The following is a 24761-nucleotide window of genomic DNA, read 5'->3' as shown; positions in this document are numbered from 1 at the left end:
GGGGAGGGACAATTTGTAGAGATGGGAGTTTTGTTATAAAAGAGAAAAATATTTCAAAAGGTTTTAGTAAAGTAAAACTAAAAGATTCTTCCAGTATGGATAAGGTAGGAATTTATAGACCTTTTTGTTGAATGCGTTGAGTATAGCTAAGTAAATAAAAATGTTTTCTAATTGAAACATTAAGCATTTTTTGTTATTTCATATCAGACCTTATCATGTAGTATATTGTTGCCTATGGAAAATAGTAAGTTATATTTATTGCTTATAAGTGTGCTAGGCACTGTGCTAGATGTTTTATGTATGTTATTTTTAATTGAGTTTTAAAGGTGACACTATTTTAGAGATTAGGAAACAGATTTTGTGAAGTTAAATAAATTGCCTAGGGTCACACAGTGAAGCATTTCTTCATATAACAGTAATTGCTTTAGAACACAGATTGATTCCAGATCTGTCTACCTATACATACTGACTTTAAAGAAGGCCAGTAAAGGTATCTATAATTTATTGCACGGTTCAATTTATAAATAGTAAGTAGCCATTTTTAAAAATGCTTTTGAAAGTATTCAGACTGACGCTAGGGTTGGAGTTTAGGTATTTATGCTTGTTAATGATCTATGATAGGAAAGTAATTATTTTCTGAATAATTATAATTTCAGCACAGTGAAATTTAGGCTAGGTGTAGTGGAGGGAAAACGGGTTAGTACAAGTAAATAATTGAGTACGTAAGTAAATAAGACTATGTATTTATGTGAAAATATGTTTTATTTCATGTTTTATTTTCGATTTTAAGACCAAAAATTTTTAAGCATACCAAAATATTTGCCTGATTTGATAGAGGTCAGATTAACATTTGCCTTTACTATTTTAAAGGATTGGGGTGGCCAACAGAAGAAGGCAAACAGATCATCCGAAAAGAATAAGAAAAAGTTTGTAGAAAGTGATAAAAGGGTAACTAATGATATTTCTCCGGAGTCATCGCCGGGAGTTGGAAGGCGAAGAACAAAGACTGCACATGCATTTCCACATAGTAGATACATGACGCAGATGTCTGTTCCCGAGCAGGCTGAATTAGAGAAACTTAAACAGCGGATAAACTTCAGTGATTTAGATCAGGTTTGTAAATTATTTTAAAAATCAAGTTTTGACTGTAGGAAATATTTGCAATCGATTAAATAATTTGTCTTAATAAAGTTGAGCTGTTTATTTCCTTTATCTTTGTTTCTGTGCCTATGAAAAGAATGTTAATCAGTGGTGATGGTACTGTGTTCTTTGGAGGGCAACAAAGTCCTTATTTCTAAACTTGCTGAGGACAAGTTTTTCAGGACGTTATTATTATATGGTATGACTAACTTAAAGGATTTCATTTTGAAACTAAATTTTGCATGCTAGTAACTGAGTAAGATTGATGTTAAGCAAAAGGGAGGATCCAGTTTAGAGTATTTATCATAGGGTAAGTGTAGGATGTGCTGGGTTATCTCCAGTTTAGGGTGAAACCATTGTTTGTATTTATAATCACTGAAATCAAGTTTAGAACTAAAATCAAGCAGAAATGATAATGAACTCTTAACATTTTACTGTCACATCTGCTTCACAGAGATAAGGGTTCCAAAGATGCATAAAGGTAGATTCACGTCTGTTATGATGATGTTGATGATCCTATATCATTCAGCCACCTATGTATTAATGTTGAACACTTACTGTATGCCAGACACTGAGTTGGGTACTTTATCAGACAGTGCTTTGCATTTTCACATCTTTATGTTGATGTTCATATTAATTAACATTGATTCAGTGGGTCGAAAGCATGTGTTATATTCTGTGATCGAGTATGACTAGCAATATGAGTTATAAATATGGTTCATAATCGTACTACTTCATTTAGACTAATCTTGCTCATATTCACCATTTGAATTGTCTCTGGCAGAATGAGGAATAGGATGTGATAATTGAATTTTGATATTTTGGTAAAAGAATTTTGTTCGTTTGAAGCTGCTTTGAATTTTATAACAAGTCTGTTTATATACATCTCCTGAATCAGTATCTGATGGTGAAACTAAGAACATTGGAATTTTTTTTTTAAATTTTGAAAGATTAATGTTTGTGGGATTTGGTTTCTTTTTCATATATAGAGAAGCATTGGAAGTGATTCTCAAGGTAGAGCAACAGCTGCTAACAACAAACGTCAGCTTAGTGAAAACCGAAAGCCCTTCAACTTTTTGCCTATGCAGATTAATACTAACAAGAGCAAAGATGCTGCTGTAAGTCCTCAAAAGAGAGAAATGATTGGCTCAGCACAATGTAAAGAGTTGTTTGCATCAGCTTTAAGTAATGACCTTTTGCAAAACTGTCAAGTCTCTGAAGAAGATGGGAGAGGAGAGCCTGCAATGGAGAGTAGCCAGGTGATAAAACTTCTTTCTTTTGCTCTTTGCTTTCACAAACCTCAATGTAGAAACATTAAGGTTTAAAAAAAGAAATATTGGGTTATGCACATAGGAATTTTAGTTAGGTAGAATGAAAATACTTCCCTGACCTTCCTCATTAATCTATCAGATTTATTCAAAACGGTATAAATTTCTTTTTACCAAAATGATTGTAGAAATGGCATAGTCAGGTAAAATAAGACTTCTGTTCATCTGCTAAATGCTATATTGCTAATTTTTAGTAAAGAGGAGTTGGGGGCAATGTGATTAATAGATTGCTGTAGAAATTTTTTTAAATGGTTATATAAATCTTTTGAAAAATAGTTTTTTCAAAAGTATTTTAATTTTAAAAATTTGTAAAGAAATAAACACTAGAAAAATTTATGTAAATAATAGTTTGATATGCAGTTTCATAGAATGAAGTATTCAAGTGATGTAAATTAAAACTAATTTCAAAATTTTTAAATTAACAGCAGTTGGAATTGTAGTATTGTCTGTTATGGTTTGGTTAAATTCTAAATTTCCTTCAGATCTCTTGCATGTATGAATTCACACAATAAACCCAGAAGTATCTTTTGTTGTTATTCTCCTCATTTCCACAGACTGTTTATTTTCATGCTTTTCCCTCTCCTCCAAATATTTCCCCTGCAGATTGTAAGCAGGCTTGTTCAGATTCGTGAATATATTACTAAAGCTAGTTCCATGCGGGAAGATCTTGTAGAGAAAAATGAAAGATCTGCTAATGTTGAGCGCCTTACTCATCTAATAGATCACCTTAAAGAACAAGAAAAGTCATATATGAAATTTCTCCAAAAAATTCTTGTAAGTTTTGGACCTTTTAAATAGTGTATTGAGTTACTGTTGTAGTATATCAGTGTACATGTACTGATAACAGTCTGATGCCACCCCAGAGGAGTTAATATATTTTCAAAAAATTGTGCCATCCATTATAACATTTTATTGCCCTTTTTAATAGTTGTATGATTTATACCACTAAAATATTTCAGGCTAGAGAAAATGAGGAGGAGGATGTTCGGACTATAGATTCAGCTGTGGGATCTGGTTCTGTAGCTGAGAGCACATCGCTAAACATAGATGTGCAGTCTGAGGCTTCAGATACCACGGTAAGCGGCTTTTTAGTAATTAAAGTGCTGGAAATGAAGATATAAAGTTTTCCCCCATTTTTCAGGATGATATTTTTGTAGGCATTCCTTAATGAAAAGTATATCTCAGGGAAGAAACCCTCAGATTATTAATGCTGTGTATATTCATTTTGAACATGAAATTTTAAAGTTTTATTTATTAACATTAAAAATAGTTTTAATGGCTGATTAAATCTAATAATTTCTGATCTTCAACTTGCAGAAACCTGGTTTTTCCTAGTTTGTTTCATTAAGCACAGCTTTACTCATTTTAAGAAGCATTGGGAAAGTTGAAATTCATCGTGGATTTAAGAGCTATAAGTACAGTGTCATTGCTTAGCATGTTGTCTGTTGGAAAAGTCTCCCAAGTTCATTTGCCATTGAGGACCCATTTTGAGGCTGTTAGGATTTTCATTTCTCAGGCTAGCCTAGAACTGAAGCAAAACCAGATGACTGATAAATTGAGATGAAAATGGGACAGGGTAGCATTTACTTTGGGATTTATTCTAGTGAGAAAAATACTATAAATTATGACTGTGCAAAATGAAATGTATCAAAATACTGTCTTTTGGAAAAATAATCAGAAATTTACCGAACTTTGAGGAAAGATTTATAAAATAAACTTAGCTCATAGAAGTCAGTATGAAACTAGTATGCTTTTAAGCATTTTAATTTTAGCAGATGCACTTAAAACTGTGTATTAGTGAACTTGAAAGCCTTTCTTGTGAAAGGATAATGGCATCTTTTGTTTCTGAGGTATGTTCCAAAGTACTGTTCAGCATTAGGAATTTGAGGGTTTGTTTCCTTTTAGTATTGACCTGCATAGTTTCGTATCTGCCTCCTTTCTGTTCCTTGCCCTTCCTGATTTGAAAAGGAAATTTGAATTTTTTTTTCTCTCCATTATTTTCACCAGGAGATGCTCAGTGGGCTTGATCCATATGGTTGTTGAAGAATGGATGCTACTGTGGGGAAATTGTTTTTCTATTTACAATGGTGTGGGAATAATTTATTTCTCACATTTCATTCCAGCAGAAATGGAAGGGTTGGGACATGTGGGTAAAGGAATTCTGTTGGAGAGGGGAGGGAAATGGTATAATTGATTATTATAACTTATATGCTAGTATATATAGTGTTCACCATGATGAGAATTTGTTTCATAACATAAAATCAGGACATTTTGAAAATTAAATAATAACATAGAATAAATGTTAAAATATGCTTTAGCAGTTGTTGTATAGCTTACTGCCTAGGATATAATACTCAATTATAATAAGCCAGTAGTCTAGTCTATAGAAATTTAAGTCTAATTTAAAGTTTTATTGCCACTTGGGGGAGGATGGATTGATTTTCTAAAATATGGACTGGTAACTTTTTATATTTATTTACAAGGCTGGCTTATATGTTAAACAGGAGTTTGTGTTAAGAAATTAATATGCTACACTATTTAATAAAGGAGGCATCTTTTAGTCTGAGAATTCGGCCGTGCATTGAGGACAAACTAGGGAATTCAGCTTCACAAGAACAGGTTTCAGACATTGACGTTACTACAAGTCCAAAAGGGAAAGGTGCCAGACCTCCTCAGAATGACAGGGAACTGAGGCCTAATAGGAAATATAGCCGAAAACGTGGATTTCCCTCAAAGGTATACTTCACAATATTAACTTGGGACGTCTCTAAATGAGCACCTCTTTTGTTCTTATTTCCTTTTCCTCATTTGCTTTTCTGTTGTTGCTATTACTTTTAAATATGTACGTTATTAATGTGGTTAATTGTACTGTAATTTGCATTAGTAAAATGCTATCCCTTAGTGTTTTTCTTCTTTTCTGCTTTCTCATTCTCCTCTCCATGGGTTATGTGTGACAGCTGTTTTTATTTGCATTAACAAAGGACTTGAAACTTAATCCATTTTCCTTTTTTTGCTGTTGAGAACTCAAAATATAACACATTCTGAAACCTTGACCATTAGTTGCTGATATTTCTGTTCATGGATTAAGATGGTACTTTTAAGTTCTGTCTTATTTCCTGTAGTCATTCATTAAAGAAAGAAAAAATAGAGCAAGCTATTAGCTTTCCTGTTTTTCTAAGAATGAAATATTCATATTTTTATAGTGCCTTTTGGTTTATATTTTTCTTCCCATTGGAAATCCCTTTTATTCTTTTTTTTTAGAAAAATATTTAATTATCCAGTTGACTTGTTTCCTGATGTTTTTGTTACTTTTTCCTCTAATGTTTGCTCTAAATGTTCTTTCTTTTAATTTTCCATGATTTGCATAAAGACACTCAGGAAAGGTTTAAAGACAACTATTTGTGTAATTCCACTTAAAACAGTTTGAATAAAAAATAACATTTGTAAAAGTGCTCATATCCATTTGACAGGAGTGAAATGTTTTAATGAGTATGGGTAAGACCAGTTTCATGTTTTCTTACTAGCTTGTTACCTAGGATTAGGCTTTCTTTTCTGTTATGTACATATTTTATATTTTTCGTGGCTGTTTAAAAATGAGAAAACTTATCTAGATATTTTGGTGTCTCCCCCACCCCACCCCCACAAGGGTTTGAAGATACAGTTTGAAATCAGCTATATATAGTGCTCTTACTGTATATAAAATGTTAAGCAAAATGTGTCCCAATTCAACAGAAGAGTAAAGTAGCTGATTAGTTTTAAAACTGTTAGCATTGGAGAAGAGAAAGTGAATGGGGGAAAATAGATATCCTTTGGAATGTAATGTTCCTTTCTTTAAGTCTTCTGAATAGTGACAAACAGAACTTGAGTTGACAATTACTACAGCATAGTATCCGCCAGTTTTACTTTTTTCCTCTAAGGTGTTATGTTTACTTTTAAAAACCACTTCTCTATTTTTAAGTTTCTTTAAATAATGTCCATATAAATGAATATTATTTTCTCTTGAACTTCTCTTTGAAGTTTATTTTAATTTGATTCTTTTTAATCTTTTCATTCTTAGGGCCATCCTAGGGTAGTTCTATCAGCACTCTGTTTATAAAATGATTTCATTTTCTTAGAAAAACCCCTAATTCCCACTGACTGACTTTATTCTTTCTCTGCTATGCAGAATCTGTCGTTCTCCCCACCTGCCTTCATTCCCTCCTTAATATCCTTTCAGAATTTAGTATTCTGTTAGAAGACTAGGGAAAAAAGTTGGTGCCTTAACTGAGGTTCAGAGCTTAAAGGAGCCTTGTGAGTTGCAGCTTCATAGGAAATAATTGGTATTCTTGAGTTGCCTACAAGGGCAGAGTCCATATTATGAAATATTTTATAGGCATGATGACATTGCGTAATTTTTAAAAAGAGCCTTCCCTGAATATCTATGCCCTCATTGTTTTCCCATACTCATCTTTCCCCCACACTTAATCTTAGCTCTTAGAGAACTCATAAGCTTTTAAAAATACCATCTACCTATTTTTTGTTACTGTTTTTATCATTTCTAGTTATTTCATGTGGGCTAGATTTGTCTCCCAAACCAGACTTTGCTTCTTCAGAGAGAGTTTTAAATACAGAAGACCTAGTCTAAGGACATAATTTTGGGGCAGATAGTATGATGTGAAAAAACACTAGCCTAGAGCTTAGGAGTCTGACTTCCCCTCACTGTGATACTGGGTAAATCACAGCTTTATCTTCTCTGGGCTTATAATTTCTCACCTTTCAGATGACAAAAATTGGAGTATGTATTATCTGAAGTGCTTTTCAGCTATAAAAATATATTTGGATCCATGAAGAATTATTGGAAGAACATCAGTTGAGTAGAGGAAAGGAAGACTTAGGGTTTTCTGAAATTCTTTTACTTGTATGCAACTCGAGATTTCACTCCTAAGTTATTTTTTTAAATTTGTAAACGAAAAATGTACTCACTGAAAGTGACTCAAAAAGTTTAAATGAAAATATGTGTTTGAAGGATGGATATAGTCCTGGCTTCCTTTTTTGAATTTCTGTTTCATGCACCATCTTCTTGTCATATTTTTATCCCCGGGTATTTTTATTTATATTTTCTCATCTTCCCTTTCTTTATATTTTTCTTTTTTTTAAAATATAAGTTTATTTTTGTCTGCGTTTAGTCTTCATTGCTGCATGTGGGCTTTCTGTAATTGTGGTGAGCAGGAGCTACTCTTCGTTGCAGTGTACAGGCTTTTCATTGCTGTGGCTTCTCTTGTTGCAGAGCACAGGCTCTAGGCACACAGGCTTCAGTAGTTGTGGCTCATGGGCTCTAGAGTGCAGGCTCCATACTTGTGGCGTGTGGGCTTAGTTGCTCCGCAACATGTGGGATCTTTCCAGACCAGGGCTTGAATCCATGTCTCGTGCACTGGCAGGCGGATTCTTAACCACTGTGCCACGAGGAAAGCCCCTTTTCTTTATATTTCATTGTAATTCCCACTCACCTCCCTCAGTTCATCTTTTCTAAGTATTAGTCTGAAATGTTATTTATGTGGATGCAAAAATTAACCAGTAATGAAGCTCCACTGATTTCAAAAATTGTTGGGAATTCATCTTTTGGCTAGTGAAAAATCTGAAGTTCAGAATTCTTTATAATTAGAGCATCAAAGTTTTACACATAAATGCGATCAACGAGAATTAAAATTCTTTTTAAAAATTTGCATTTTAAAGGGTAGGAAACCATACTATTAAATTGTTTAGTAAATTCTTTAAAATTAGATAGCTTTAAGGTTAGCTTGAGGTCTAAACTATTTTTGAGAGATGGGAGGATTATGAATTAGATGGAGATAATACGTTCTTAATGATTTTCTTTTTTCCTAGATGACTTTTTGCCTTATTTGTGGAATGTTTCTTTTCTTAGTTATTTACCGTTGATACTTTGTTGGAGTATTTGATTGATGTCAACCTGGGGAGATTTCTCCGAGTTGTTCCATTAAAATCTGTACCTGATTGGGCGCGTTTTTGTTTTTGTTTTTCTAGGCCCCATCAGTCAGCTCTTCATCCTTTCCACCAGCTCCCCTGCCAGGTTATCATGGCCAAATAAATGTGAGGCAAGGACAGCCCAGGCAAGGCTCCTGTCTTAACTGTTTCTCCCACGGGGGAGGAAGCCTGGCCTCTCTGCTCTAGGCTCGTCTGAGGGGAGGTGGGGCAGGCTGAGCCCACCCCCCAGGAAACCGAGCCAGGGGGCCTGGTTTTACACTGATATTTTACCAGTGACTTTGGTGAAATTGATTTAGATCAAATCTGAAATGGCTACCTATCTCAGATTGATAGTTATCTCTCACCCTTCAAATTATTTTTTTCAAGATGTAAATAGTCTTGAAAGGAGCCAGAACTAAGAAGGTGAATTTTCATAGGAATGAATGTAATGTTAACAAGGTAACTCCACTTGTATAGGATGGGAGATAACTCAGTAAATTGTAGTTGATTTGAAAATGGCTTTAGTTTATTGGAAACTCTCCAATAAATAGTAGCTTAACCAAGATACATTATTTCTCTTCCATTGTTAATGAAGTCCAGTTGGCCAGTCCAGGATAGACAGAGCACTGACCTGGCTTGTCTGATATGTACATCAGACATTCTAACTGTAGTCTTCTACTTCCTATTTGATCTTCCTTTCTTTGAGTTCTTAATTCTGAGCCATGTACTTTTTTTTTTTTTCCATGTACTTATTTTTATTGCTTGCCAAATTATCACAGTTACTCATTCTTATTTACAATACTGATGAGTTCTACTTGGGGAGGTAAAGAGAAGAGATTTTTGCAAAGTATTGGTAAGGAAGGTTACCCAGAAGGGAATTTCTCTGCAGCCATCTGTGTTCTCCATAATTTCTCTTGGGATCACATGTACATAGGGAAACAGATCAGTGCCGTTTTACCTTCAAAAAAAATCATTGAACTTCTTTACTCTTCTTGTTAATTTTGATCAGAGCCAGGGGAGATCATTCATTTAAAGTCTACATAGCCCCAATAAAAATTTGATAGCAATGCAAATTTAAAATTGACTATTTCTAAGTTAATAGAAATATTTAATGTAAACATTATGTAAAATCGTTAAACTTTTAAGATATAAAAATTTTTAAAAGGCAGATTAATGGTGAAAAACACCACTATGGTATACATTTCATGCATAATTTGTCTTATTTATTGTTTCCAAGTTGTATTTAAATTTTTCTCTTTGATTAATTGACTATTTTTTCTGGTTGGATTACATTTGAATAGTTTTAAGATTAACGTTTAAAATTTTATAATTCCTTACAGGTGGTATCTATTTAATCTGTTCCTCTTTTAAGCAAAATGCTTTCTTTTGGGGGCAATTTCAATGTAATTTATGTCCTCAGACTCAGCTAAATGAGTATCTTTTAAAATAAAAAATAATAAAGATATCTTTGATGCAAAAGAATATTTTTTCTTCATTGTAAGCTTATATAAAGTGATGCAAGTAAATTAAAGCCTTTCACATCAAATAAGCAAATAAAAATATATTTTTAAAATTTCTGTCCTTAGAAAATAGTTGGTTTGTTTTTGTTTTGTCTTATTGGTTTTTAAACATCACTTCTAGGAATGGGGCAGAACATTTTTTAGTCCGGTCTTTTTCCAGGGCTACTTTTAGGGCATTAACCTGGTATGATCTGCTTTTCCTTTTCTGTAAGGTTTGGATCCCTCATTTGTGTGTGTGTGTGTGTGTGTGTGTGTGTGTGTGTGTGTGTGTGTGTGTGTGTGTGTGTGTGTAGTTCCTTTTGCCCTCTTGGCCTTCCTTTTTGTATGCCTTTTCCTTTATTTTCTTTTTGTTAATTCTTCATGCTAAGCCTATCCGTATGGTCATTTACCTTGAAATTACATAACTACCTAATTCTTAACATGACAGGCTGTCTCTGTGTCATGATTTTCTTCTTCTTTTTTTCCAAGCCTGTATCTAGGGTTGTATATTTAATACTAATGTATTATCTGTGTATGTACTTTGCCGTTGGTAGTTGAAACAGGAACATGGGTTTTAATAGGTATAAGTGTTGTTGGTCTTATTTTTCAGGCCAGAGATCCTCAGCAGGAGCCTATGGAAGAGATAGAAAATTTGAAGAAACAACATGATTTATTAAAAAGGATGTTACAGCAGCAGGAGCAGCTGAGAGCTCTGCAGGGACGACAGGCTGCTCTTCTTGCTCTGCAGCATAAAGCAGAGCAAGCTATCGCTGTGATGGATGATTCTGGTACGCCTCTATCTTAGAATGTTGTTTTCATGAGTAAGGCTCAGTGAGTAATGATGTGATTGCACGGTGGATGCTGGTTATTATATACTCAGATCTTGATTGTTGTCTCGTTTAGAAACCTACTTGTGAGGCTTACCCTGTCCTGTGCTTTTCTCTGGTTATGCAGAAAAGGTTGCAGGGACAACTCCTGGCCATCATACTGTACCGTGCAGACAGCCAGCTCGCTCTCCTTTTCATCAGAGAGTACCCTTAAGAGGTAAAAGGGACAGGCTGTAGTTCTGTTTTTGTACTTCAGATTTGTAGGGCTCTTGTTGCTTGTATTTCTGCCTTTTGCACTTTATTTAACCAGGATTGCTGTACTTTGCTTGCCTGCCAAGGAAGGGTTAAAACCTTAAGAGGCAGTGAATAAATGTAAGCTTCTTAGCTTCAGATGTGAGTAGTAGCCCTGTTATTTTAGTGAGGTATCCAATTGTATGCATTAGTTCCTTTGAACTAAATTTATATCCTATCCAGTCTTCCTGAGACTCAGAAATGTTCTTTTCTTTCTTCTTCCTTCCCTCATAGCCATGTATTACTTAGATAGAAATTGTATTGAATTCTTTAGTATTGAGTCTAACTTTATAGTTTGTCTCATTATCATCAAACCTATGTGTTTAGCTTCTCATTAAGTTGAAAAAAAAGTTTTGTTACTTATTAAAACTTAATGAAACTAAGGTACATTTCCTAGTAGTCTGTCATCCCAGTCTAATAATAATTTATCTCCTGTGGGCTCTCCATTTTAGGTCCTTACCGTGGTTACTCAGTTTATCGTGCTGTCCACACTAGCCCACTGGCTCAGCCCTGTTATACGTAATTTAATTTTCCATTTTCATGAGGAACTTTAAGACTTGCAAGTAACTTACTTTTTTGTAATAATTATATAGCTATATATAATAAATATGGTTGAGTATATAATAATAATGTAAATTTTATCCCCATTTTTTTCCTTGTAAAATTCAAAGTATCATTAGGTTTTATATTTATATTTAGGAAAAAACAATATTTGAACAATGACCAATACAGTTTGGTTAATGGCTAACTTTTAAAATATTTTTCAAGATTGGAGTATTAGATTTCAGAGATTTTCTTGTGATATATTATTTCAGATAGTTATATTTACGTCATCTCATTTGATCACCGCAAAATCGTAGGTTAGTTGCCAGAGCTTTTTTTAAAATTCTCACAAAAGAGAAGGAATTCTGACACAGAATTTGTGACTTGTCTAGGTTTATATGGAATTTTAGTAGAATCAGATTTCGAGTTCTAGGTGAGGGGTCTTCTATTTCTGAATATAAACCTTAAAGTAAGCAGATAATCTTTTTTATTTAATGTACAATTATGAGTCAGGGACCAGGAGGAGAATGAATAGGAGTTTACATTGGAATTTATTTTATGTACTATTTCGAAAAGAATTTTAGGTTAATGATTAAAAACATTTCCTCTTGCATTTATGAGATTTTGCAGGAGAATACTGATGAAAAAACAAACTTACAGTATTTAATCTTCTGGTATATAAGAGAGACAACATAATTGTTATGGGAAAGAGTGCTCCTTTTATCATTTAACTAGCAAGTTGTGTGTTATCTAGACTGTAATTGCTTTTTCTCCCCAAGTAGTTTGGACTAGATATGTGGGATTCTGTCCCGCCCTGAAATTCCAGTTTCTCATTGAAAACACTAATATTTTCCTTCAAAACAGAAACAGTTTATAGTCACTGTCTGTTTTAGAACTGGAAAGATAAGCATGGAGTGGTTGAGTAGTAGAGCAGTAACTGTTATCAAAAGTGTCATCAGAATACTGCCTTGTGAATACTGCCTCAGGAAGATAAAAACTGTGTTCTTTTAGTATGACTTGTATCACAAGCACCTCCTTCAATAAATGATCTGTTCTGCTGTAGGGGTCAGCAAGCTGTGGCCAACTGGATTTGGCCCCCTGCCTGAAGTAAAGTTCTATGGAATACAGCCATGTCCACTTGTTTATGTATTGTATATAGTTGTTTTTGCCCTGCAGTGGCAGAGTTGGGTAGTTGAGACACGAACTGTATTTCCACAAAGCCTAACATATTTTCTATCTGAATCTTTAAAAAAAACTTTGCCAGCACCTGTACTAGAACAGTGATTCTGTTGAGGGAGGTGGGGATTGAGACTGGTCAGAATGAGCTGTGCTTTTTCAGACTAACCACTTTACCTGCCACTTCTCCAACCCAGCCTGGTAGACCTGCCCACACCTTGACTCTTAGAGTCACTATTCTTAATTGGAATCTAACAGTATTCCCTCCTTGAATGTTGGGACAGAAAAAGATGAACCACTATACTAGAGTTGTGTGAGTGTTCCTTTATTTTAGGTTAGAAGGAAACATAAAATGATTGGTTGGCAGATAAATCTGAGGGTTAACTAGTTTCAAATTACATTGTGAGATTTTTTTAAATCTCACTTTTTAAATTTCTTTTTTTCCCAGATTTATTTTTAGCTTCTCAGAAATTAAAGTATTTTATTTATTTGCTTTAATGAATAGTTAACTTTCTTTCCAGTTGTAACAGAAACTGCAGGTAGCCTGTCTGGAGTCAGTATCACATCTGAACTAAATGAAGAATTGAATGACTTAATTCAGCGTTTTCATAATCAGCTTCGTGATTCTCAGGTAACTTTTATTTTTGGTATACTAGATTTAAAATCGCATTAACTAAAACAGTGCTTCTCAAACTTTACTGAGCATAGATAACACCTGGCATAATTAAAAAATGTAGATTTTTGGTCAGTGGGATCCCGCCACCTCCAAAATTATGATTCATATGTTTGGGGTGGGCTTCCCACCATGTGATTCCAGTGCTGGAAGTCTTGGAACTATACTTTGGGAAACACTGAATTTGAGGAAATATCTACTTTGAATAAAGTGATTAGTGAAACTTCCCTTTTGTATGACACATTCTGCTTCACCTTAAAGATTGTTAATAGTCACAACTGTTAAACATAAGTTAGTGTGAATCTGTGTTTTTGCAGTGTTTTACTAACAATTTTAAGAGAATTCTTAAGTTTAATTTCAGAGTTAATGAGTGTTATAATTTGATGACCTTTGTAAATAATGATATAAAGGCAAAATTTCAATCTGTTGAGTAAGATTGAGTAAGAAAGGGTGAATTAATACCTCTCCACTCAATGCATTATCTCCTGTCTGCTGACGAAGTTAAAAGAAAATGACCTAACTACTTTATGAGTTATCTACCAATATCTAGTACATTTTTTCTAGTGACCCTGCAGTGGCCCACTTGGAAAAACTCTCACATTCAAAAGGAGATACATACAAGAATGTTCATGACAGCATTGGATTAATAGCAAAGCAGAAACAATCTAAATGTCCATGAACAAGAAAATGGATTAATAAATTATGAAATTTATGTAGGGTGAAATCCTATAACCAGTTACAGTAAATGAATCAGAGCTAATGAATGAAAATGCAGGTTTAAGAAGGATACCACTTAGCTTATGTTTTAAAATGTGTAAAGAGTATATATTTTTTATGGATACATATACAGGTATTACAAAATAGAACATGTATGAGAATGGTAGATGTCTAATTCCAGATTGTGATTATCTCTTGAGAGAGCAGTGGGGTCAGGATTTGTATGTATAAAGCTTTAGCTGTATTTATAATATTACATTTCTCTTAAAGAATTGATGCAACTGTGGCGAAATATTAAAATTTGACTAAGCTCAGTGCTGGTTATTCATTATATGATTCCCTAATCCTTAGTGGATTTTTGAAATGTTTCATAAATTTTTTTTTTAATAGGAAAGAAGTGGTAGGAAAAACTGATAGGATAAGAAGTTAATGATGGTGGTCTTAAAAAGATGGTGAGAGAGAATGAGATTTTTGAAGGCTTATTCTACATAAAATGTGGCATTTCTAGCACCTAATTTAGATCCAGGTGATAAGGTGCGGTGAATTCCCACTGTGTAGTTAATGTGTGTCTATAAAACAGGATACATGTATACGTACATATATACATGTATCCTGTTTTATAGATATGGCGGCACATCGGGAAACAGTATATATAAAATTTGGGAATAGGAAATGCATATACTTACCCACCAGTATAAGCTACACAAATGTTTATCTCTTTTTTATAAAGAATATTTATGCATTTTTAGAATGAGAATGCAACCTTTAATTGCCTAGTCTTTTCTCTTCTTTTTTTTAAATAAGCCTCCAGCTGTTCCAGACAATAGACGACAAGCAGAAAGTCTCTCATTAACTAGGGAGGTTTCTCAGAGCAGAAATCCATCAGTTTCAGAGCATTTACCTGATGAGAAAGTCCAACTTTTTAGCAAAATGAGAGTGTTACAAGAAAAGAAACAAAAAATGGACAAACTGCTTGGAGAACTTCACACACTTCGAGATCAGCATTTGAACAATTCATCATGTAAGTAAATCTGGCTCTGCAGTGTTAGGTAGAGGACACGGAAATATATATGCCAACAGCTAATTACTTAGTAAATATTTAGTGAATGAATGAACGCATAGTTAGCCAAGAAAATTATAATTTTTGTGGGGAAATAGGACTTGCATGTGAAAAGTTTTTAAGTAACAAGGTAATGTATGGTAAAGCCAAATAGATGGTAGATCTGTAAAATTCATAAAGGGAGAAGAATGAATTTGGGCTTGAAAAATTGGTAGGATTTTAAATAAGGGAAAAGTATAAGAGAAGGTAACTGTTAGATAGTTGGACGTAATAATACTGCACTTTTTAGCATATCCAAAATTTTTCCTTAAACAAAAACTAAACCAAATTAGTACTTTGATTTTAAAACTATGAAACAGATTTAGGAAGTATTTATACAAAAAAAACCTGAGATATGAAAAATTTATTTAGTGCATAAAACCTCAACACCTCATCTTTTTAAAATACAGAGGTAGTCGTCTCAGGTGGGACTAGGAAAGGCATATAGTCTTCCTAGTTATACTAGTTAAATAGTTATACAGCCATTCCTCAGTATCCATGGGGGATTGGTTACAGCACTCCCACCCACACCCCTACAGATACCAAAATCTGAGGGTGCTTAAGTCCCTTATCTAAAATGGCATAGTGTTTGCATATAACCTAAGCACATCCTCCAGTATACTTTAAATCATCTCTGGGTTACTTACAATACTTAATACAATGTAAATGCTATATAAATAGTTACCAGCATGCTGCAGATTCAAGTTTTGCTTTTTGGAACTTTATGAAATTTTTTTTTCCTGAATATTTTCTGTCTGCTTTTGGTTAAATCTGCAGATGCAGAACTCTTGGATATGGAGGGCTGACTTACATAGAAAAGCCAATAGTCATCTTAGTTATACTGTAGGAACTATCTTTTCTCCTCTACAGAGTTTTTACTTGACTTTGTCTAATTCAGATCTAGTTACTAGTCCTCACTTATCCTCATACCTTTCCAAGCCTGGTCCTTGCCTCTTACTCAAACAGTTGGTAGTAGGAGGTGTAACATTGGAAATTGGAGTCAGTAGGGTCAACCCCAACTAATCATTATTCTTTAGCATTCCAGCTGGTGTCTTATTAAAGAAAAGACAAGGGATAGGAACATTATCTCTGGATCCCTGTTCCTTGTTCTTCACCCTAATTCTCTGCCACCCTTGAAGAACTGTACTATTTCTGCCCTGAAACGTACTACTTTCTTTTCCCTGATTTCTGCTCTTCCTCCTCCTCCTCTAGAGTGTAATCTCAGTGCTTATTGTTCCTAAACAGATGAGCGCAGCCTAGAAAAACTTAGTTTTGCAAACATTGTACTTAAAGCCTTGTGGTCAGTTTTATACACATAATGAAAGTAGCACTCTGTCTGCTGATGTCTAAAAAATCATATTTTTCTCTGGGAAACAGCATGAAAGCAGCAGCAAAAGGTAGGACAGTCAAGGAAAAAAGAGAAGACGCTTGACTATCAGAAACCAGCTGTAGCAGTTGATAATGTGAGCAACAAATGATGGTTGTCACTGTGAGAAGGAGATAAATGGTAAAGTGGTAGGAGAGAGAACAGCACAAAGATTCTTAATCTTCATTCCTTGCTCTTGAAGGCATAAGATATCTTTGATCTGTGTGGGCAGAAAAGTAATTAAAGTGTAGTTCAAGAGCTGTAGAGGATTAGCTATCATCTAATTAGAAAATTTTAATACTGAGTAGTATTTCATGGTATTATGTACCACAGTCACTCTAACAATTTTGCTTTATCTTTTGGAACAAGAAAAGTTCCATCTTGGAGACCAGATAGAATCCCTGTGGACTGGAACATTCTCAGAGATCTAGTCATCTAGGGCTGCACTGTAAAGATTTGTAGATGTGTACTTGCACATCAGATGCAGTGGCTCTATTTAACTTAACTGAGAACCAAGTTTGTCAGAGAAGTACTCTCGTTACTTTTTCAAGGTAGAATATCATAGTTCTTGTCAGTTTCCATCTTGTCTTTCCTTATTCTTTCCTTTATTTTAACTCTGGTTGGTTGAGGGACGTGTTAATAAACAAGTGGCTTGGATGTTATATGCTTAAGTTTCACACTTTAAAGCTTCAGGATTTAAGATGTTAATAATGACTTTTACTTTTTATTTTTCTATATCTGGGCAAGCTATGAATGTGTTGTTTGATGCTGTATTTGTTTATTTATGGTAACTGGTCTTTTTGTTTTTGTGTTTTGTTTTTTTTTGGTAGTTGTGCCTTCTACAGCCTCTCCACAAAGGAGTGTGGATCAGAGAAGTACAACCGTAGCTCCCTCTGCTCCTGTAGGCGTAACACCAGTTGTCAATGGAGAAGCCAATAGCCTCACATCATCTGTTCTTTATCCTGCTGCTTCTCTAGTTTCTCAGAATCAGAGTGAAAATGAAGGCCACCTAAATCCAACTGAAAAACTCCAGTAAAACGTTTCTACATACATTGTTTATATAGATTAGAATCGAATAATGGGGATGAATCTTGGGGGTTTTTTCTTTGTTGAAAATTCTGGAAAAACTGAATTTAATATGATAAACATTCTTAAGTGATATGGTGGTAGAATAAGTGTGTGTGTTATATGTGCATTCTTATTGTCCTAGAGAAATGTGACATTGGTAACACATGTCATTTCTGTGAACTAATGTGTTGCTCTTTTCCACATAAAGGGACTGCAGTTAAAAGATTTCTTTATTCAAATGGTTAGAGCCTAGGCAGCCCTGAAATTGTATCTCACGAGGCTGTGTGACTGTGGACAAATAGCACCCTCACTAAACCTCTTTTTCTTCACCTGGCATAATATATTTGTTCATAAAGGTGTTTTAAAGATTAAAAAACATTGGCATAATTCCTGGGACTCAGCAAAAACTCAACAACCTAATTATTCTTTTTGGTAAACATGTTATATACTGTGTAGATCTCTGTATGTTGTAGATAAATTGGGAACCCTCTGTAAATGCTAAGTAATGCCTGCATACCTGATTTGCCTAAGAGGTACTATTTAAATGGAATATTTAGTGTTTCACATTTTTGATCATTTATTAAGAAAGCTAGGAATATTTTTGACATTGACATTTAAGCTGTTAACATTTATACCTCCTTAAAGTGAACACTTGAAAGAGGGTTTCTTATGCTTTTGTCCGTAACACAACATAAGTAAACAAGGTGATGGGATTTTGAATAACCTGCACTTGAAATTACACTCATTATCGTCACATCCCCTGGATGTTTGACTAGGTTTGAATTTTGTTTGTGCTGGCTGCTACTGTATGAAAATAGTGTCTGCTTTATTTTGCTAAAATGGGTGTCAATATATGTATATTTTTGTTGTTGTTTATCAGGAAATTAAATGAAGTTAGAAAGAGGTTGAATGAACTAAGAGAGTTAGTTCATTATTATGAGCAAACGTCAGATATGATGACAGATGCTGTAAATGAAAACACAAAAGAAGAAACTGAAGAGTCAGAATATGATTCTGAGCATGAAAATTCTGAACCTGTTACTAACATTCGGTAAGAATTTTTCTTTAAGTTTGTTTTTCTAACAGTCACCCTAATGATACGTTTAATACGAAACAAAAAAAGCCTCAATAGAGTGCCTGTGGTTTGTCTTTAAGCTGTTCTCCTATAAATCTGGTGTTTTGGTCAGTGTGTTCTTACTTGTCCTGTAAAGGGAAACAAATAGGGAAGTATTGAGTATAGTAGTTTAGCACATTTGCTGTTTGTTTGATCAACTAAAAGTTAACCATAAGGAGTATATAACTTCATTTTCCTACCTCTTTACTTTTAGGTGTAATTTTGATTTTTTTAGATGTTTTTCATCTTAGATTTCTGAATAGGAGAAGTTAGTGAAAAGCAAGAGCCACTTATTTAGAGGATGAATTTAAATGGGGAAATAGCCAATAATGTTCATAGTTTAGAGTTATTTTATCAGCAGTTCTAAAACTTTAATTTTTTTATTATCACATTTATTTTTTACCTTAAATAACTTCAGATTGTTTTCTTTTTTTTAGAAATCCACAAGTAGCTGCCACCTGGAACGAAGTAAATAGTAATTCTAATGCACAATGTGTTTCTAATAATAGAGATGGGAGAGCAGTTAATTCTAATTGTGAAATTAACAACAGATCTGCTGCCAACATAAGGGCTCTAAACATGCCTCCTTCTTTAGGTATGATTGACTCTATTCACAGATAATTTTACTGTATTATTCTTGGGAAGTGGATTTTCTTTCTTTAGTACTCTTTAAGTTTATTAAATTATTGATTTCATGAAACATATTTTCAGCAGATTGTCGATATAACAGAGAAGGAGAACAAGGGATTCATGTTGCACAAGGTGAAGATGATGAGGAAGAGGAGGAAGAAGCAGAAGAGGAGGCAGTCAGTGGAGCTTCATTATCTAGTCATAGGAGCAGTCAGGTTGATGAGACTCCCGAAGATGCTGAATTTGAACAGAAGATCAACAGACTTATGGCTGCAAAACAGAAACTTAGACAGTTACAAGATCTTGTTGCTATGGTGCAGGTAAACATTGCTTGTTTTTTTTTTTTTTAGAAAAACTGTCAAATAGTATAGGTTTATAGGGTAATATTTATGTATGTGTTTGATAATTATGTTGGTATAAGTATACTAGTACACATGTATTGAGTTCTAACTGTATACTGGGTTTAAATGCTTAGCACTTTACATGCCATATTACATGGTGAAAGATCAGCAAACTTTTTCTGCTAAGGGTAGGTTAGTAAATATTTTAGGCTTTGTGGGCCCTACAGTTTCTGTCACAACTACTCAATGCAAAAGCAGCAATAGACAATATGTAAACAAATGAGCATGGCTGTGTATCAGTATGACTTTATGATAAAAACAGGTTTGGGCTTCCTAGGTGGTGCAGTGGTTAAGAATCCGCCTGCCAGTGCAGGGGACACGGGTTTGACCCCTGCTCCAGGAAGATCCCACATGTTGCAGAGCAACTAAGCCCGTGCGCCACAACTATTGAGCCTGCGCTTTAGAGCCCATGAGCTGCAACTATTGAGCCCATGTGCTGCAACTACTGAAGCCCACGTGCCTAGAGCCCATGCTCCACAACAAGAGAAGCCACAGCAATGAGGAGCCTGCGCACCACAACGAAGAGCAGCCCCCACTCACCGCAACTAAAAGAAAGCCCGTGCACAGCAAAAGAGACCCAACACAGCCAATTAAATAAATAAATAAACTTATTAAAAAAACAAAAAACAAAAAAAACAGGTTTGTTTGGTTTTTTGCTGGAGACCCCAGTTCAATATCACGTAGAACTTGGTAACATCTCAATGAGGTAGAAATACAGATTAAAGGTGCTAATTGACCAGAATTATACTATTGTCAGAGCCAGAGTTCAGACTGACATTCTGGCTGAGATCTTAACTCACTTGATATAGAAGAAAAACCATATATTGTCTTATTCAGTAAGGCCAAATAAGTAAAGTTGGAACTATTAGTTGTAAATTTTAAAAAGCCATTTGTATACATGAACATGAAATTACATAACTATTAAACTTCTATATTGATTGATGTGGTCCAAAGGCTTTTTGTAGTTTATTAGACTAGGTGTAAATCTTTCTATGAGTGATTGGACTTTTTGAAATCATTCCTTTTCATATGTTTTATATATATATATATATTTCTGTTCTTGGTAGCGTAATCACTATGGAAATATCTTTGAGACTTTCTGAAGTATTGAAATTTATATGATTTTTGGAAGCCAGAAAACTTCTGGTAAAATTAATGAGTGATTTGTATTCATTTAGGTTTGCTTAGCTTGTGTTAGGTTGAAAAAATGAAGCATAGAACATTAAAATTAACCATACTAATAAATGTATAGAAAAACGATTTTTTTGTGAATGAGAAAAATTCAAATGTTATTCACTTCTTTTGAAATGCTACTTATTTTAAATTACTCAAGTGAAAGATGAATGTGCTCCCATTTTTAAATAAAGGAAACACTACTAATAAACTCCCTCTGAACCTTCATTCATAATCCCGTTCTTCACAGAGGTTATTGTACATTTACATAGTTCAGCATGCAGTTATAAAAAAATTACATAGAAGTTTTGTTTTATATTTCTTTGTGTTTATATAAATTGTATAATACGTAAGTATTATTTTACAGCTTGCTTTTTTCCCTACTCCACAATGTCTTAGAGATTTTTTTATATCAGTGTATATAGTTCTATGTAATTATAATATAATTATGAAATGTAACTAGTACCACATGTTTATATAGAGTAAATACAGTTCTTTTTAACTGCAGCATAGTTTTCTGTAGTATCAATGGGCCTTAATTTAATTAATCTAACATCCTATTGATGTTTACTTTTGTTGTTTCCAATTTTTCACTATTTAGAAACAACTCTACAGTGAACATTCTTGCACAAGCTTCGTGGTGCATTTGTGTTTCTCAAGAGCAGATATGAAGAAGTGGAATTGCTTTGTCAGAGTTTATGCACATTTTAATTTTAATGGACACTGCTTAATTGCTCTCCAGAATGACTATATTAATTAATATCTAAGCAGTGGTGTATGAATCCACTTCTTTATACCCTTAATTACATTTTATTATATTGAGTTACCATACAGCTTATTTAACCATTACTGGAATTGGCTTTTGGCTTTTTCCAAGGTTTTCCTATTATAAGGGATGTTGAAGGAGCATAAACACATGTATACAAATATATATAGGTTTATATACACATGTATATATTTTTGCTTATATATTCAAAGTATTTCTGTAGATGGATACATAAGCTGATAACATCGGTTACCTGTGGAGAATAGAATCATTTGGGGAAAGGATGGAAGATTTTTCTAAACGTCTTTTTTACTTTTTGAACTTTGATTATATGACAGTAGCACCATTTGAAAAAATTAAGACAGCTTCTAAAGCAAATAATAATATAGGTTGTGCTATCTTGAACATCATTGTACTTGTTAATTACTTTTGCAGTTTTTCTTTAAGACTCCTCTTCTCAGATGTATTGCCCAAGGTGGAAATAATAGATCAGAAATGATGAATAACTTGGTGGCTTATAGATGAATCAGCTTAATTTCAGGCTAATGTTGAACAGAGTTCTTTTGCTTTAGGGAGTGTTATAAGACCTGAAATAACATGTATGAAAAATGAGAAAACTGCAGTACAGAGGGATTAAGGGTCCTTGTCCTGAGACCTATTAAAAAAAAAAAAAAGATCCCCAAGGTTTTATGTTTAAGATGGCTATATTTTACTTATTTTACTAAGGGTAGTTTTCTTTTGCTTGTGCCTTTACTTATATCCTCTTTCCCAAGAGACTCAGGAGAAGGTCTAAATAGTTACATAGTTATGATTGCATAAAGCAGTTATTACTCTTTTTTTGAAAATAAATTTATTTATTTATTTATTTTATTGGCTGTGTTGGGTCTTTTTTGCTGTGCGCGGGCTTTCTTTTAGTTGCGGTGAGGGGGGCTGCTCTTCGTTGTGGTGTGCAGGCTCCTCATTGCTGTGGCTTCTTTTGTTGTGGAGCATGGGCTCTAGGCACGTGGGCTTCAGTAGTTGCAGCACGTGGGCTCAGTGGTTGTGGCTCACGGGCTCTAAAGCACAGGCTCAGTAGTTGTGGTGCATGGCCTTAGTTGCTGTGCGGCATGTGGGATCTTCCTGGAGCAGGGATGGAACCCGTCCCGTGTCCCCTGCATTGGCAGGCAGATTCTTAACCACTGCACCACCTAGGAAACCCTGTTATTCTTCTTGATTAGATTACCTTAGAGAATTTATATGGCTCTTATAAAACCTTATAATGTCTTTCAAATCTCCAGATGTTCATCTCTTTTATTTCCTTAGTCTGTGATGCAACATGTGTTAAAACAATAATTCTCTAGTCAGTTACTTTTAGTATCAGAGTTTATATCATTTCAGTTGTTCAGACACCCTCATATGACAATCTGAAACTTGTTTTTTTTTTTCTCCCCTCATACTTTGATTTTTCCACTTTTTATTGTGTAAAAATGCCTCATGACCCAGCTTCTCTATCCATTTTAGTAATAAATTAGGTTTGCTTTTAGATTGAAGAGAAGACCAAAGTAACACCATGTCTATAAGCTTAGAATTGATTAGGCAGTTTTACAATCAAGAGTCACCTTTAAGATTTTACTAGAATTGTATTTCCAAAGGTTAAAGTTTCAGTTGATTTCTGCAGAGATAGCATGAGTATAAATATGAAGTATACAATATTAGATGTTTTTAAGAAAATGTCATAGATTACCTCCAACCCTCCATTTTAATAAGCACATTGATTTCAACAGATGATATGGATCTACTGTTAGGAAGCTATGAACTTTTGCTGTTTTTCCAGTAGTGACAGATTTGAGGTGGTAATTCTCATTAGTTTTTGTATTGTGAGCTGTTGTTACTTGTTTGGCAACTGAAGACCAAAGTGAGGAAATGGAAAACTTTAAGTGAACAAGTGATAATAGACATTGATTATTAAATCATTAATGTAAAAGTTACATCTGAAGAAAAATTATCTAATATCAAGAGTTCCCCGCTCCAGTGATATATTTTGTATCTTTTTCATATTCTCTAGAAAGCTGTTCTTTGATAGCTCAGAACCTGGTCAAGGAGAGAAAAGGGAAACTAATATTTGCCATTACTGGGTAATTGGCAGCTCAAATGATTAATGTGCTGTTTTTAATTTTAGTGCTTTATTTCCTGCCGTTGGTAGAGGATGAATTTCATTGTTCTCTAAAAACCATGTGCTTTCCCTGCTGCTTAAAATATTATGTTAATTTTACAACCTAGTTGTGTTTCCTAAGGTATGAATTGGATAATGTCTTTAGGTATCAAGATTATTTTAATATAATGATGCTGTTTTAGGATGATGATGCAGCAGATCAAGGAGTTATCTCTGCCAATACTTCAAATTTAGATGATTTCTACCCAGCAGAAGAAGACAGCAAACAAAATGCAAATAACACTAGAGGAAATACCAATAAAACACAGAAAGATGCTGGAGTAAATGAAAAGGCACGGTATGTGAAGCTTCTGGCTTTCCTGTCGTAAGAATTTAGTGCCTATTAAAAGGTACTCCACTAGGTACTGTATTACATTGTGCTTAATGCTGTTATCAGATTTACTAGAGTCCACAAATATAATGTCAATTTAATTATAGAGAGAAATTTTATGAGGCTAAACTACAGCAGCAACAGAGAGAGCTCAAACAATTGCAGGAAGAAAGAAAGAAACTGATTGAGATTCAAGAGAAAATTCAAGCATTGCAAAAGGCATGTCCTGACCTGCAGGTAATTAGGAAATTTCTTTCTGTTTGTCTGAAGAAAGATGTTTAAAACCTTAATTGAAAATACTCTTTGTCTTTTTCTAGTATTTATTTGATAGGTTTATATCCTAATTTTATGATTAATGAAATGGATGGATGAATGAAATGGGCTAGGGAGGTACATTTATACTGTGAAAGGTGGCACATAGGAATTGACTGGTTATTTCCATTCTTTCACTTGTTTGCCTGGCTGGT

General features: G+C 34.1%; 1 protein-coding gene and 1 non-coding gene across 30 annotated transcripts in view; one reads left to right on the top strand and one right to left on the bottom strand.

Annotated features, from left to right (window-relative positions):
• PCM1 (pericentriolar material 1) overlaps positions 1–24761 on the top strand; it is an 89579-nt gene that overhangs the window by 18173 nt on the left and 46645 nt on the right. For 10 of the 29 annotated variants that reach the window (XM_057696483.1, XM_057696492.1, XM_057696493.1 and 7 more), the window contains 15 exons: positions 871–1113; positions 2130–2399; positions 3072–3242; positions 3428–3544; positions 5016–5204; positions 10539–10716; positions 10883–10972; positions 13287–13396; positions 14960–15176; positions 17451–17652; positions 18569–18739; positions 19240–19397; positions 19514–19752; positions 24107–24261; positions 24402–24531. In XM_057696483.1, the coding sequence (XP_057552466.1) occupies positions 871–1113; positions 2130–2399; positions 3072–3242; positions 3428–3544; positions 5016–5204; positions 10539–10716; positions 10883–10972; positions 13287–13396; positions 14960–15176; positions 17451–17652; positions 18569–18739; positions 19240–19397; positions 19514–19752; positions 24107–24261; positions 24402–24531 (2640 nt within the window). The remainder of the gene's footprint in view (positions 1–870; positions 1114–2129; positions 2400–3071; positions 3243–3427; positions 3545–5015; positions 5205–10538; positions 10717–10882; positions 10973–13286; positions 13397–14959; positions 15177–17450; positions 17653–18568; positions 18740–19239; positions 19398–19513; positions 19753–24106; positions 24262–24401; positions 24532–24761) is intronic. The other 19 variants (XM_057696489.1, XM_057696488.1, XM_057696486.1 and 16 more) reach the window with 10 other exon arrangements.
• On the bottom strand, positions 8552–8691 carry LOC130830666 (small Cajal body-specific RNA 21). The gene has a single exon (XR_009047838.1). It is a non-coding gene; the product is annotated as a small Cajal body-specific RNA 21 (non-coding RNA).

This window comes from Hippopotamus amphibius, chromosome 10 (assembly GCF_030028045.1).
Source record: "Hippopotamus amphibius kiboko isolate mHipAmp2 chromosome 10, mHipAmp2.hap2, whole genome shotgun sequence".
NCBI lineage: Eukaryota > Metazoa > Chordata > Mammalia > Artiodactyla > Hippopotamidae > Hippopotamus > Hippopotamus amphibius.
Note: the sequence above shows the minus strand (reverse complement) of the source record. Positions and strands in the feature narration are given on the sequence as shown.